General features: G+C 30.7%; 2 protein-coding genes across 2 annotated transcripts in view; both read right to left on the reverse strand.

Moving 5' to 3' along the window:
• Positions 1–8: 8 nt before the first annotated feature.
• Positions 9–4798, reverse strand: LOC125862021 (uncharacterized). The gene is made up of 7 exons (XM_049541991.1): positions 4169–4798; positions 3297–3604; positions 2325–3002; positions 1726–1854; positions 1241–1444; positions 600–800; positions 9–482 (listed from the first exon to the last, which is right to left on the reverse strand). Exons 1-7 carry the CDS (start codon positions 4434–4436, stop codon positions 363–365), a joined length of 1908 nt encoding a protein of 635 aa, XP_049397948.1. The 5' UTR covers positions 4437–4798; the 3' UTR covers positions 9–362.
• Positions 4799–15927: 11129 nt separating this feature from the next.
• Positions 15928–16837, reverse strand: part of LOC125862030 (uncharacterized) — a 60799-nt gene continuing 59889 nt past the window's right edge. The window contains exon 4 of the mRNA XM_049542006.1: positions 15928–15940. The gene's annotated coding sequence lies outside the window, so the exon portion shown is untranslated. The remainder of the gene's footprint in view (positions 15941–16837) is intronic.

Genomic DNA, 16837 nt, shown 5'->3' on the forward strand with positions numbered 1-16837 from the left:
TGATGTAACAAATGAAATGAAAACAACAATTGGCTTTCTACTCAACCATGGTTTCTCAGGTAAAAAAACACAAATAAAGGATCCACCTTGGTGCAATAAGCTGCACTTTTCTGCTGAAAGAATGTACATAGAAAAGTTATCTCCACTCCTTATGTGGGGGATAACATAACCAATGATGACAGAAACTAGGAAAACAAGGTCAAGGATCGGTGAAACTAAAACTAAAAGCTCTAAAGCAGAGCCTCAAGCTATCAGCAAGACTACCTAAAGATTGGCTACCTTCTGAGTAAATTTTAAAAAAGAACAATACAAAAAGATATAAATCAATCCACAGGATGCTGCTTTACTTGACATAGAGAGCCCTATTGGTGTTGCAGCTGCTCTACTAAAATTCTATTGATGAAGGGTGACATCGCCGCTAACAATGCCTTGGGACACTCCTCATGCGGCAGATGACCACATCCCGATATCGCAACCAGTCTCTGTACGTTAAATAGACACCACAGTTAATAGCCTGGACTAATAACTTTATGCTTTTATCCTGAAGAAAGCTCATAAAATGCAGTTTCGATGAATATACAGAGATTGAAACAACTCACAGAATTTACAAGTTTTGAAGCCATAGCTTGAACAGACTTTAAAGATACCACTGCATCTTCAGCTCCCCCAATCACCAAAACTGGTAAACTTTCAACTGCTTTTAGCAGTGCTGCTGCCCTTTCTGGGGAGAGGGCCGTCTCATATGATTGTTTTCCTATCTCATGGAGTGCTTCATCCCAACCTTCCACACATAATGGTGCCTGATTAAATACACAAGCAGAAGGGATTAAGATTGGAATATGATATCTATAAAGAGTGTAAAGATGCCGAAAAACTATTGGCATCTTGTATGCCCAGAAGTGGTAAGTACTTCCATCTTGACAATGACAATCTACTACACATATATAAGGGAATACTGTACTGTTTAGGGGGTGTGATCTTCTAAAACTTTTCCATAATGGTTTCAGTTCATCCATATCAAAAGTTGAACCCTCACAAATTTATTTATTTTTGATCATTTATTGTTAAGTGGAGGTTAGGAAGAAAAAGGAAAGAGGTCTATATTAAAGAGGGCTATGATATCATGCATCCCAGATACACAAAATGAAGATACAAAATTTATAGACAACAGAGTTAGATGTTTCTTGTCAATCAAACAAAAAATTAGCACACTCAACATATCAAGAATAAGAACACATACCTTGTATAAGTTCAAAACTTCTGTTGTCAACTTTGTTGCGTCATACCATGCTCGTCTATTAACAACTTGAGTAATTTCTGTTCGCAAAAGAGGCCGCACCAAGTGCTTTTTTCCAAGTGAAGTGCGTAATAATACTCTTGCGAAGGCAGGAACCAGTTCTCTTGACAGGCTAACACCCAATAATACTATCCCCTTGATCTTAACCTATTATAGAAGGCAAAAGTAGTAAAATTGTCAAAGTAATGAGCAATTATATAATAGATACCATAGTCTATCAGCAATTGATATTCAAAACTAAGGGTACCCAAGATTTGACATCACTCTTCTTCAACGAGGATATTAAATGGATAAGCATACGCAAAAAAGCGGGCTACTGACATATTTTCTCAAGACTGAATCATAATTTACCAGGTTACCAATTCATCCAGTGACAATTACACTCATGCCAACTAAAACATGATAAAACACACACACCCACCACTCACATTAACAAAATTTGTGGATGACTGGACTCTTTGTGCAGCCTTTAGTGCAAGTAATCCACCATCATCATGGCCAACAAGTACAACTGAAGTAAAACCCATCTCTGAACAGAAGGACAGAAGCATGTCAACCTGACAAGTGAAATTTCAACTGTCAAAAAAGAAAAGTCAAGACATATAAAATGAAAATAATAGCCACTATGATCATTACAAGTATCTGTGTGAATGAAGGACAACTATAGCCCAACAATCAGACTCTCTAATACTAATTGAAAAAGGATATGTTCAGATGTCATCTGTTCTCAAAGTTAAAAGAAATTCCCTACGTGTATTGCATATACAAGCATATAGATTACACACATATACATAAACTCCTGGAATTAGAGCCTTGACCACTCTGTTTAACATATGTGCTAAAGTTTACAGACTCGTTCTTCCGGTACTTGCAGCTTAATGGGTAATTCAGTCTTCATCGCCCCACCCCTAACAAAGATAGGTAATTCCGCTGTCATTTATTTTCAATTCATTACTGTCACCTCTCTTGTTTGATTTCATGCTGACAATGGTTCCTTGAAACAAAAAATTGAAAAGTGAGCCATTACCTGAGCATCAATTGTGTAGGGATTGGGCAAATGATTCTCCTCCCAGTCTGTTCGGAAAGGCCTAGATGTCAATCCCCATCCTGGCCTGTCAAAGGCAGTGACTGCACAACCTACCTGCTGAGCTAGTACTCCCATCACATTTCTCCAAGAGAAGACCCCACCACCGAAACCATGCACCAGAACAATTCCAAACTGACCATTACCTTCCAGATCTTGAATAGGACGAGGAGACCCCAAACTATTAACTGGATCGCCATCACCAACTTCATCGAGGTTGAGACTAGGAATTTCTTCAGCCAGGATTGGGGAAGTTTGAAAACCATCTAATAAAGGTGTGGAGAGACAGTTTGCAGGATATTGACTACTGTAGCTCCTCCGAATACAATAATCCACGTTTGATGAAAGATTTAGTGACCTGTTTACATGGGCTGTGGAGGACAAGGAACGGCAAGGTGATCCAGGCAACCTAAGTTTGTAATGAAGAGTAAGCCCTAAGCAAGAAATAAATAAGCTGTCAACATCAGCAAGCAGTTTGGCAGGGATTTCCCCATCCTCACGAGCTGATCCTGCAAGTTTCCTCCTCATTTCAATATCACATTTTGATACTTTCCCAGCGGAAGGAGTTGGAGATCGTGGTACTTTATTGTATGCAGAGAAAACAATTTTACAAGGAAGGACCTGTCATTTCCAATAAATCAATTGTTACAAACTTATAGGTTCCACTAAATTGCTTCTTCAGTCAATGAGTAAATCAATAAACCAACGCCAGCGATTATCTTCACAGAGTTAACATTTTCTTGGACAAATCACAAGTATTGCACTTAGATAAATAACTTTTAATCAGAACCCATTCAGTTGGAAAAATTGTTAGCTTCCTTCAAAGAATATGCAAATCAGAACTGTCCAGTCGGTGTCACCAATGATTAAATGAGTCTTTAAGAAAACTAGAGGGGGGAAAACATAAAAACTTACAGCTTCGGGGTCAATTCGGTGAAACAAGAGTTTCCTCCTAGCTCGGCAGCTTGTTCTATAGGCAACAACAATATGTCCAACAGCAAAGACTATAGATGATAGAAACAACACAGGCATCCCCCATGACTTGTTCAAATGAAGCTTTTGCTTTGAGATAGAAGATGAAGCTTCAGCCTCCAAGTATGAATTGCCAGAGAAAACACTAGCCTTTACGGAAAGAAGAACAATGGATATAATGGAACAAAATGTAGCAGTTCCGAGATATGGTCCATGTGAGAGAGCAGGTCCATCACACATAGAATAAACACCTATCATCAAAAACTAATATGGATTAGTTCTGGAGGCAAAAATAGCCAAGAAACACAACCAATAAAAAGTACTACTTCCCTAAGAACCAATTCCAATTTGAATCATAAACGTCAAGACAATCCAAACTAACACAAAATCGAGTAAAGAAAAAAAAAATTAAATCTCCATAGAAGAAGAAGGGAAAGTCTAGGCGAAAATGATTTAACTTTAGAGTTGATTTCTCAACTAATTGTTAGTATCTCAAAAACTCAGCTTTCTTCTTGGTTCCAACTTTTTCTCAACAAAGAAAGCAATTTTCTGAGATAAAAACTATTAGTTGAGTGACTATGCGAGAAATTGACTCTTTTAACTTTCAGCAATATATTTCAATATGTTGCAATTGGAGTTCCTAATTCGATTTACCAACCTAAAATACACATCAACTCAAAGGATACTTACCTAAAATTCCATCCCAAAGTGGAAAAACAACAAAAGAACTAGAAAAAATTTACTAAAACGAGAATTATGTAAAATGCGCAGTAACTAGAAAACAATTGAAAGGGAATTTGTAAATAAGCACGTACAGGAGATGATAAGAGATCTCAGGATCGAAATGAGAGGAATATCCATCAACGAAGTTTTGAAGTCATATCTGTGCAAATGCTCTTGAAAACTGTAACACCTTACGCACGTAAAACTAGAAATCAACACACTCGGTAGCAGAACATCCCCTATTGCCACCATCACCGGCGCCGATAACATCAGCAGCGATACCAACATCACCACCATGAAATATATAGTCCTCAAACATCTCCTTACCTTCTCCAACCCTCCTTTCCCCATGGAAGCCATTCGTAACTCCAAGTCAAACAATGCAAATTCCAAAAAAACAGTTTTCCTCCTCCCTTAACAACTCATTTCGTAGTACATTTTGGTGAGTATTAATAGATCGCAGACGGAATGAAACCGGAGGATACGGCGGCTCAACGGACATATGTCGCCGGCGAATAAAAAACGGTAACTATGGATTCTTATAGTCTCAGTATAAGACGTTTTGGTGCTTAGGGTTTCAGTTGTTGAAAGCTTAAAGCGAGGAAATGCAGAATATAACTGTTTTACTTAGCTATAACGAGCAGAAATATTTAAACAGAGAGAGAGGCGGTCGCCGGAGTTTTTGTTCTCGCTTTTTTCTAATTTATTTGTGTGTCTTTCCAGTTGTATTTCTCTTATATCTTTTTTCCTCTTTACCACCTTTTATTTTATGAAAAATTAAATAACGAGTCTGCTTTGAATTTTAACTTTTTTAATATCTTTTTGGTCCGATTTTGTTTGTATCGATTATTTTTCTTTTCAATGAGAAAATCGAGTTATTTTTATCACTTTCTAGTTTCTGGTGTTATACATTGTTTTATTTTTTTAATATCTTATTATTATACATTGTTTTCTTAGCTTCAATATCTCAAACATTTTGTATTGTTGTTTGTATTTAACATTTAGTATTGCTTCTTTCTTTTTTCGTTGTTCATTTGATTGAGGGTTCTTCGCAAATAATATATTTACCTTTTAAGATAAGATTTGTACATTTAGAATTACAATAAAATTATTTTGTTAATCGTTTAAAGTGAAATAGACAAGTCTAATTATGCGATACATTTGATAAAATTCAATAATTTTGATGTAAATTTTATATTTATTTCTAAAAACATATTAATTAAAAAAAAAACTCTTTTTTCCTTTTGATATATGAAAGTAAATAAGTTGACACCAGGTTTGAAAAAGAAAAAAAAAAAACTTTTCTTTCCAATAAAAATAAATAAATAAATAAAAGTTGAAAGTGCTGGAATTGGTTAACGATGGCCCATTTACCTGCCTGGCAGCTTTTTTTTCAATTGAATGAGTTGCCATTATCTTTACTCGTATCTTTTCTGAATTTCAAAAACATTCTTCTTTCTCCTTCACGTCCTCCTTTTTTTTAAAAAAAATCCCTTCTTTCCCCACAACTTTTCAATGATTAGCAATTTAGTACTATACTTTGAATGACAAAAGTTTAAAAATTCATTAAAAAAAATGAAAGGCTTGAAAGACCAGGTAGTTTTATAAATCTTTGGTGACGATGATATTTGGGTATACGTATAAATTTTCTGAATTTTAAAGAATTGTTTATAATGATTTAATCTATAATGTGAGCGAGAAAATAATTAGTACTCCATCTGTCCCATTTTATGTGAGGTAATTTGACTCGGTACGGAATTTAAGAAAGAAATAAAGACTTTTAAAAATTGTGGTCCAAAATAAATGGTAGAAATTTGTGTGGCTGCATTTTATAGTTAAATTGTTACTTATTATTGAAATGTGTTATTCTTTTTTGACTGACTAAAAAAAAAAGTAAGTCACACAAATTGGGACAGAGGGAGTAGTATTTTTATTTAAATTAAAAACAGAAAATAGTATAAGGTGGTTTAATGTATGAAAGGACAAAAGAGTAGAAGCAATAAAATCCGTTCCTTACAACGAAATTCAGCTGGTAAAGAGCAATCATCTTGTTAGGTGACAAATTTAATAATCTAATATTGAGATAAACTACTTTTTTAATACTATGTTAAGTGATTTTTGTCTTTTATAAGTTTGAATAACGGCTTAATTAGATGCTTTAATATGTTTGGAAGACACTAATTATTGTTTAAGAACGATTAGTACAAGAATGTTTGTTAGTGCTTATCATTTGCCAGGCTTGCATGGATATATAAATCACAGAGAGTAAGAAGAGAGAAGATGGAGTACTAATAAAAAACAAATTATCCATATCTAGTTAATCACGTGAGACAGATTCAGAATTTGAAGTTTATGTTACAGTTTCAAGTTAATATACAATATTAACTAGGTTGACAAACGAAATTTACAAATATTTAATAGATTTCTTCATACATATACAAAATTTAAATGCTTATGGTTCATCCAAGTCCACTTATTATATCGCAGATTCACCCATGTTTCTAGTGTTTGTACCAAATCATAGTAGTATTATAGTGATAAAAGACATTATAATCAATCATAATTAAGTAACAAATTATGCATTCATTGTGAGGGTATAATTACTCACTAGTTATGAAATCAATTTTTTCAACTTTAATTTTCTCACAGTTATCTTCTCAAATATTTTAATTTCTAATTATGTTTACTTATTATCAAACTTAATTCTTTTATATAGTTATTAGATATGTAAAATTTCTTTAAAAGCTTAAAAAAATGTATGCTCGAGTTTAAACTAAAATTTAGTATTGTGTTTTGACCCTCAAATTATATATACCACTACTAAGTATTGTGTTGTCATGATGTGACGAAACACGTGAATAACAATTGTTTACAAGTGAGTAGTATTAGGCGGCAAATGAGTTGAATTTCAAACGTACCACCACTGTAGAACGTGAGATGCTTTTCTTTTATTTTTTAATATTCCGTCCAATTATATTCGAATTCACATATAATAAATTCATTTTTAAAATCTGTGATTTTTTTAATTATTATTCTAAGTAGTTCGAACTCAAAAAATTTACCATTCCACGATGGTTTATATAGTAACGAGAGACCGTTAATTTGGCAGAAGATAGTGGGCGGTCGGGACCAGAAACAAATACTCTCTCATTCCCATTTTATGTGAAGTAATTTGACTTGGCATGAAGTTTGAGAAAAAAATAAAGATTTTTAAAATTTATGACCTAAAATGAATGATAGAAATTTGTATAACTATAAATCATTTCATTAAGAGTAAAATGAATATTTTAAAATTAAATTATTATTAATTATAAAAATATATCATTCTTTTTTTAACAAACTAATAAAGAAAGAGAAAAAGTACTATTTTGTGTGAGTCATCGTGTCCCACCTGTCTCTGCCACATTTCAATTTGTCCCGTAATAACACCAAATTAAACTTGTTTTATTATTTCAGCCCACAACGTAACGGCCATATCACCTAACTTTAACTTTGCCTTATTCTCTCTTTTTACCCATTTCTGTTTCCTACGACATTTTAGGAAGAAAAGAAACAGCTCGTACATATTCTTAAGAAATATAATATAATATTATTCACTTTAAATCTAGTTTATTTATTTATTTTTCATAATATCTCATACTATTAAGAATATACAAAGACTATGCTTTATATGTAGTTTGTTTTTTTATATCAACTAGCAAGAGAGTTTCACATTACTCATTATTTCGTAGACTTATCTAGAGATGGTTTTTGTACCGTACTATTTATATTAATAGAGTATTTTATGGCCATATGTGTACCTCTTAAACTATAAATAAGATAGTAAATCAGTCTGTAGACGAGTAAAGTTACGGGGCCTGCATCATCACTGATCATTTCCTTCATATCGCTATGCCCATTTATGTGAATTATTGATTCTGATATTAATTGTTAGATTGAAATAACTCAAAAATACTCTTACTTAATTGATGTAATAACTTCTCCTACTTAGTGTCAAATCCACACGTACACTGTTTTTCCCAATATTCATAAAATTGTTCAAACAACGTCTCTTTCTTTGTGAAGACAAACAATGAGTTTTACATTATCTTAGATTTCCTTCATTCTAGTAACTTGAATCTTTTCTGTCCCAAAATCTTTGCTTTGTGTACTCTTTAAATTACAAATGTTTCTTTCCCTATAACAATTCAAATAAATATAAACAATTAGCAATTACTTATTATTTTAGACTTGACTTGTATTTTAATTCGAATCATGTATTTATATTTAATAATTTACTGAACATACATAAATAATATTTAAAACTCAATTAATTATATTTTCTAAAATTCAAAATTCTAACTTGGCTAGTGATTCGCCAATAGCCACTTGTATAGGAGATAAATATTGGAGAGAGATAAGGATTTCTGGGACCAAATGCCAGCTGATAAAATCCATTAATTGGAGATTGATAGCTAGGCCCTCTTTAGTCTTTGTATTGCTTCACAAAAGTGAGACCACCAACTCCACAGTGACTCTTTTCTGTTTGTTCCAATGAGAAATATTAGTCAAATTTATTTTAAGTATTTATTTATCTACAACCTAATTATATATATGTTGTGAAATCTTAGTAGCTCAATTGATTGACTTTCTGAACTCACACTTTGTTAGCAACGATTCGATTCTTCACATTGTAATCCCTGTTCTATTTCCCCTACCCACACTTTTTAAAAACATGCCAATGAGAAAAGTACATGATAATTCTATAACTTTGCAATCAAGAGATGATTCATTATGAGGGTGTTTGGATTGACTTAAAAGTTGGTCAAATCTACTTTTAAGTCATTTTTTGACTTTTGAAAGTATTTGACAAATATAAAAATGACTTAAAATAAGTTAGGAAGTGTTTGACAAAGTAAAAAATAACTTAAAATAAATCAAAAATCAAAAGTAGGTCTCCTTCTATGTTTTATTTTTTGACTTAAAAGTCATTTCAATTTGACTTTTTATTTTTAACTTAAAATTACTTTTTTAAGCCCGTCCAAACGAACTCAAAAATCGCTCAAATATATCCTTTCTTTATACAAATGGCCATATATATATATTCTTTTCTACGGATGGAAGTAAATTTGTTTTTTATTAAATGAATTTCATATAAGGATATATTTGATTCTTCTTGGACTTAGTATGCCACCAACCACATAATAATAACAAAAAAGAAGAAGGAAGAAGTTAATTTTGTATGTAACCATGAATTATAGAGTTTGAAATCTAAATAAGCCACAAAAAGATAAAAGTGATTAAAATAAGTCACTATTTTAGTAAGTAACTAAAATAGGTTTAGTGGAAGAAAAAATTATGTTTTATGTAATATTTCAAACGTTTTCCATTAGTCTCATAACATATATATTTTAATATATAATAGAACTATTTTTTACACTTTGTAAAGTGGAAGTTTTTCTTACACTTTATAAAGTGAAAGAAAAAAATATGTTTTACAAAGAGGAATATTTTTTAAGTATTGTTATAGGAGAACGTTGTTGACTAGTCTTAGGCTCCTTCCTAACATAGATTTCAAGTATTGTTAACTTGATTTGATCTATATAGTCATTTTGAACCCTCTAAAAGTCGGTCAATGATTCGTCATTATAGATAATCCACTCTCCAAAATTTACTTGTCCTTGTGATAAAAATGAAGTGAGGTTTTTCGACTATAATCAAATTATAATCAGTACTATTTATACTCATTATTTTATAAATTGATGAAAGAAATTTATGATATCGGACATTAATTTAATATTTTGCATTGTATTTGGGATGACACTTATAATAAATGTCATCCCAATAAATCGAAACTCTAACTTTTGGTATAGAAGACATCTTTTTGTGAGTGAAATGAAGAAAAACAGAAGACTAAAGATGTTGAAGGGCAATGTTTGAACGTCCTTAAATAGAGTTTGGAGGAGTTTTCAAAATAAAAATATAAAAATATATAATGTAATAATTTTTTCCGTTTTTATGATATGTCAAATCAATATAATTGTATGACAAACACTGCAAAAGCTTCATAAAGAGATACAATTTAATGCAAAACGTGATAAATATTCCTCTTTATAAAACATAATTTTTTCTTTCAGTTTACAAAGGGTAAGAAAAACTTCCACTTTACAAAGTGTAAAAAATAGTTCCGTTATATATTAAAATATACACGTTATGAGACTAACGAAAACGTTTGGAATATTGCATAAAATGAATTTTTTTCTTTCACTAAGCCTATTTTAGATACTTACTAGAATAGTGACTTATTTTAATCACTTTTATTTTTTTATGGCTTATTTAGATTTCGGACTCCTGGTTGACTTTTGAAGTGATTAAATATTCTGAAGTTTGTTTCATTGCTTGGCATATGCTGAGGCGTGAGAGTTTTGTTCAGTGTTCTGTTTCTTTCAAATTTTAAACTTTAGCTCTGATTTTTGTACTCTTTCCTAACCGTTTCTTCTTGATTGTTTCTAGGGAACATTATTCCTCTTCTTAATTTCTTTTCTTTACCTTTTTATCGTCTTCAGATTAATAAAAATTAGTAATACTTTCTCTGTCTATTTTTACTTATTCGATATTGACTTAATATATCTTTTAAAAAAATATGTACTTAATAGAATGATAATTTTATAATATCAACAATTGAATATGTAATAAATTCAATGCTCTGAGAAATGACTGTAGTTATTAAGATAGAGAAAATTATATCTTGATTTTCTAAATTAGATGAATAGACATTTACTTTTTAGTATAATGGACAAATAAAAAAGTGGACGGAGGAGGGAGTGGTTATCAAGGTTATTAAAAATATTTGTCGCAATTTATTTAATCTAGATGAAATAAATTATTTTAATCTCATTTTACCTATAATATTTATTAAATATTCTTAAAACAAGATTAGCTTAGTCTTGTTCTAAAAATAAAGTGTGATTTAAAAGAGAAAGGTGACTTGGGATCGAGTACAAAGGTGGACCCACCTTTATTAGTGGGTGCACGTGCACCCGTTAGCTTCAGATTTTTTTTTTATGTGTATACATGTATATCTATCTTAATAAATTGACAAAAAATAGGATATAATTAACAATGCATCATGACTCATGAGGAGCGTAGGAGGGCTCTAGTGCCACTTGTACCGAGGCAAAGGAACCACCCGCGAGACCAAGATTCAAATCCAACTACAATGCTATTTCATTATTTTTATTTTAAATTTAGTTTAGAAAATTATAATTCGTGCACTCAAAGACTTTAAATCTTGGATCGAATAGTAATAACAATAATTAAATTCTCCATTCGGCGGTTTATAATATAACGGCTATCAATTGCATAGGAGACCTAGTCATTAAAATTCAAATATGAGACTGTTAATGACAATAATATATTGAGTTAATTTATCAAAACCATGCTTTTAAAATGATGATATTATTAAGTAATAAAGCAATGTAAATTCAATGAGTCCTACCTACCACGCATGACACCTTCTTTTCATAATTTTTTGTTGTCTCGAAGATAAAACGTACTTTACTATATATACTCCACTTTAATAGACTGTTAATAAAATTAGGTGGTAAATATGCCAAGGCTATCTTTTTATAAATAAAATATAATTTTGGTTAAAAAAACAGAGTAACCTGCCGAAAGTTCTTACACTTTAGTTATTATTTTTAAATCTTTTCTCAGATCATTTCTTTCGATTATTGTACTTCTCGAAATGAATAATATTGGAAGAGAAAATGAATCATACAATGTTCGAATTCAAATTTAATCAATTTTAATGAATGTATTAAACATTAGGTAACACAATAAATAAAAAAATAATGGAGATAAAGTGACGAATAAATTAGAATTAATGAAACATTGATTTTATAATTATAATGGGAAAATGCATAAGTACCCCCAACATATGTCTGAAATCTCAGAGACACACTTATACTATACTAAAGTCCTATTACCCCACAAACTTATTTTATAAATAATTTTCTATCCTTTTTCGGCCTATGTGACACTATCTTCTGAGCCCAGCGCGTGTTGACAATTTTTTCAAACTATTTGGTTGATAGTGCCATGTAGGCCGAAAAGAAATAGAAATTTATTTATAAAATAAGTTCGGGAGGGTAATAGGACCTTAGTACAATATAAGTGTGTTTCTGAGATTTTGGACATAGGTTAGGAGGTACTTATGCATTTTTCCAATTATAATATATTAAAGTGTTAAATCAATAGGCGATACGTGGATAGTATCTATTTTCGATAATNAAATTGGATAATGTCTCTCTAAGTGGTTTGGATAGGTAAAAATAACTTTGGACCTATAATTTTAAAATGTTAATTATTTTTAGTGATAAGAACCTAAATGTTAAATCGATCAAATTTATATCTTAGATCCACCTTTTTGTAATAGTGCATCCATCATCTCAAAATCCTGAATACGCCTCTGTCCCCAACATATGCCTGAAATCTCAGAGACACACTTATACTATACTAAAGTTCTATTACCCCACAAACTTATTTTATAAATAATTTTCTACCCTTTTTCGGCCTATGTGACACTATCTTCTGAGCCTAGCGCGTGTTGACAATTTTTTCAAACTATCTGGTTGATAGTGCCACATAGGCCGAAAATGGATGGAAATTTATTTATAAAATAAGTTCGGGAGGATAATAGGATCTTAGTATAGTATAAATGTGTTTCTGGAATTTCAGGCATAGATTGAGAGGTACTTGTCCCTAATTATAATATATAAAAGTGTTAAATCAATAAGCGATACGTGGATAGTATCTATTTTCGATAATGCATTGGATGTGTTTAGTATATATCTTTAATCGGCATTAACAAAAGCTGGCCAATATTTCAAAACAAGAAAAGGAGAGCCAAAAGAAATTGTTATAATTATAAATACTCGTTTATTTATTTATTGTAATAGAAATAGATAATTAGTCTTAATTTTTTAGTTTCCAAATATCACATTTTATGGAGATTTATCTGTAAATAAATATTGAAATGATTTTATTGTATATCTTGAGAACTTTATGAAGATCGAATCTTTTACACTAACTTACATAACATAAATTCAACTACGTTTATTTTTAGTGAAAATTTTAATTTCGCGGTTGCTTCTGCTCTTCTTCTTCCCGTGAGTGAAAATATCCTCTTCGGGATTTCACTGCCGTTTTCATTTCCACATTTGTCACTGCACCTTTAACTATCCTTCTCAATATTTCTGTCAAAAGAATGGAAATGAAAACCAATAATTTTGATTCTTTGGCAGATGTATGTACAGTGTCCATTTTTTTTTTGGAACTGCTTTATTATGTTAATTTTTTTTTATTAATAATTAAAAAATATGAACAAGGGCAAAATGACAATGAAACCTATAATACTAATTTCAAATATGTTTGGATGTAAAATGAGAATGATTGAATTTCACTAGAGTATCATTTTTGTAGATTAAACATTAATTTAAAATAGACTAGATAGATCCAGCGAGCAATGTTCATTATCGACTAACCTACTTGGGTAATTTGCTACTAATTATGATTAGTAGGATATAATTCAAAATTTACTAAGACTAATTTCACCTACTTACCTAGTGTTTTTCCTTTTTAGACAACTACCTAGTGTTATAGTCACGTAAATCATTGTTTTTAATTTGTCCCAACTTCACATTCAACTATTGAGCTAATTTTTGTATTGTATTTAAAGTTTTACATTTTTTTTTATTTAACGTTTAACTAGATGGTGAAAACTTTAGATCTCTTCGAGTTACTATTGCTTCTTCTTTTCTCAGACCTTTGTATCTTAAGTTTTAAAATGTCGAAGTTTAGAAACTAAAGTTTGAGCTGCAAAATATCGAGGTTGAAACTTGAGACCTCGGGTAAATTTTGACTATGTTTTAAATAGCGGTTTTAAGAGGGACTTTTTAGTGCAGCAAAGTAAATAGAAATCAGGCCCAAGTAGGGACTAGATTTCTCTCTAAGTGGGCTGGCTGTTTTCCTTCCTATAAATATGGTAAATGATTGGGCCTGTTTTTGTTCAAGAGGCGAACTTCTTTTGGGCCTTGTTGTAGTTAGAGCTATAAGCCTACAACCAAACGGGTAATCTTGGAATAATGATAAAATTATGTAAAAATTAGGCAAATCACATAGTATAAGAAGGAAATTACTTCCTATCCCTACTCTTTCATTAATTATCAAAAATCCCTTTTTTAGTGTCTTTCGGATACATAATATAGCAGCGCGGATACTTTAATTAATAAAGGGCGGATACTTAAATTATTAAATTATTAAGTTGTTGGCACGGATACTTTAATTAATAACGGGCGGATGCATANCCCAAGTAGGGACTAGATTTCTCTCTAAGTGGGCTGGCTGTTTTCCTTCCTATAAATATGGTAAATGATTGGGCCTGTTTTTGTTCAAGAGGCGAACTTCTTTTGGGCCTTGTCGTTGTAGTTAGATCTATAAGCCTATAACCAAACGGGTAATCTTGGAATAATGATAAACTTATCATCATGTGATTTATAACTCACGAATTGAATTATGGGTTCTGCCATTCACATTTCATAGAATAAATTGCCTACATCATATTCTTTTGAGTGTGATCCTTCTTCAAATCTTGCATAAATACAAAATGTTTTGTGCATCGAATTGTCTTTCTTCTACTTAAATATATTTAAATAGAATATGGCACACTTTCGTTATATGTGTTTTACCTACTTTTCTTATGTAAACAAAAACACCTTAATGTTCTAACTACGCAATTCAGAAAAGAGATATTGACTTGTTGGATCTGCATTTACATTAGATTCCCATCGACTTTGGAAGTACTCTTTTTTTCTTGTGTTATTTGTATGGAAACTATAAATGTTAATTAAAATCGTTCATACTTCACATCATATAATTATATTGATTTATACTCCTCACCTACCAAGCGTGTTTTCCATAATTTCTTATTAGAAATGAGTTCCAGATTCCATGGATTGCACGTTGGTAGAGTTCAAATTGTGCAGCATGAAAAAACAAAGGGGAATAAATAATTATATGAGAAAATAAATAAATAAATAAATATAATCCTTTATAATTTAAATATATATAATTTCATTGCACGAAATCTCCACTCTTATCTCAACATCATATTCCCAAAAAGGTCAAACGAGAGAAAAACTAAGGGCGTGTTTGGCATGAAGAAAAATATTTTCTTGGAAAATAAGTTGATTTTTCATGTTTGGTTGGTGAGTAGAAAATATTTTCCGAAAAAATAATTTTTATTATTTGGTTAACGAATGAAAAAATATTTTGAGAACATAATTAGAACACGAAATAACACTTCAACATGTATAATCTCAAAAACATAATTAGAACACGAGATAGAAATTGAAAGAGACTAAAGTTGAGGTTAAAAAATACAACTTTTGAGCAGAGGCATATTTAGGTTGTCGTAAGGATGGGTGCATTATTACGAAAAGATGCATCTAAGATAAAAATTTGATCGGTTTAACCTTTACGTTCTTAACACTAACCGTTAAACTTTAAAAATTATAGGTCCAACATATATAATACTACTAGTTTTATATTTTAATATACACATTTGATTTAATTATATAAAAATTATACCAAGCTAATTTTATTTAGGAATTTTCAATGTTACCCATTTGAAAATTTTGAAAGATAAAAGCAAAAAAATAAAAGAAAAATTGATTGAAACGCCAAAAGTGCTACCGATAACCACTTGGAGGGGTGTTAATAACAAAAATAAGATAGATATAAGATTTAAATTTCTATATTTGCTTAAAGAGGTGCACCCAATCTTCATTGTATTATTATATGTTACTTTTAACGTGGGTTCACACCTCTATATTTAAATATTTTTTTAAAAATATAACATTACTATATATAATCTAGAGAGGGGAGCATGGGTTTATGTGAACCCACGGAACCCCTCTAGATACGCCTCTGCTTTTGAGGAATTGACATAGACATACAACTATTATATATAATTGACAATACATAGCCCAAATTAATTAGCAATTAATAGCCTAAAACAAAATTAGGACGTATTAGCCTAAAAGAAATAAAACCAACTTTTTATAGTTTTTTTTCTTTTAATCATGTGCAACCAACCCGCATTAATTAAGGAGATGTGAGATTATTTTTTCTTCCTTGTTTTTAACTCCTATAATTAAGGAAGTTAGCGTTTCAATTTCTTTAAATTCTCAAACTCAACTTTACTTAACTATCTATTTAAAAAAATATTAACGCAATTTACAGAAACATAAAGATATATTTGATTGTAATTTTNCATACTTCACATCATATAATTATATTGATTTATACTCCTCACCTACCATGCGTGTTTTCCATAATTTCTTATTAGAAATGAGTTCCAGATTCCATGGATTGCACGTTGGTAGAGTTCAACTTGTGCAGCATGAAAAAACAAAGGGGAATATATAATTATATGAGAAAATAAATAAATAAATATAATCCTTTATAATTTAAATATATATAATTTCATTGCACGAAATCTCTACTCTTATCTCAACATCATATACCCAAAAAGGTAAAACGAGAGAGAAACTAAGGCCGTGTTTGGCATGAAGGAAAATATTTTCTCAGAAAATAAGTTGATTTTTCATGTTTGATTAGTGAGTAGAAAATATTTTCCGAAAAATAATTTTTATTATTTGGTTAACTAATGAAAAAATATTTTGAGAACATAATTAGAACACGAAATAACACTTCAACAT

The sequence above is a fragment of the Solanum stenotomum genome, chromosome 4 (genome assembly GCF_019186545.1).
Source record: "Solanum stenotomum isolate F172 chromosome 4, ASM1918654v1, whole genome shotgun sequence".
Lineage (NCBI taxonomy): Eukaryota > Viridiplantae > Streptophyta > Magnoliopsida > Solanales > Solanaceae > Solanum > Solanum stenotomum.

Excerpts from the sequence above, each read along its gene's own strand:
- LOC125862021 (XM_049541991.1), bottom strand. The coding sequence starts at position 4,436 with ATGGCTTCCATGGGGAAAGGAGGGTTGGAGAAGGTAAGGAGATGTTTG. Across the intron at positions 3,003-3,296 it reads ACCGAATTGACCCCGAAGCT|GTCCTTCCTTGTAAAATTGT; the intron begins GTAAGTTTTTAT and ends TGGAAATGACAG. Across the intron at positions 801-1,240 it reads AAGTTTTGAACTTATACAAG|GCACCATTATGTGTGGAAGG; the intron begins GTATGTGTTCTT and ends GTATTTAATCAG.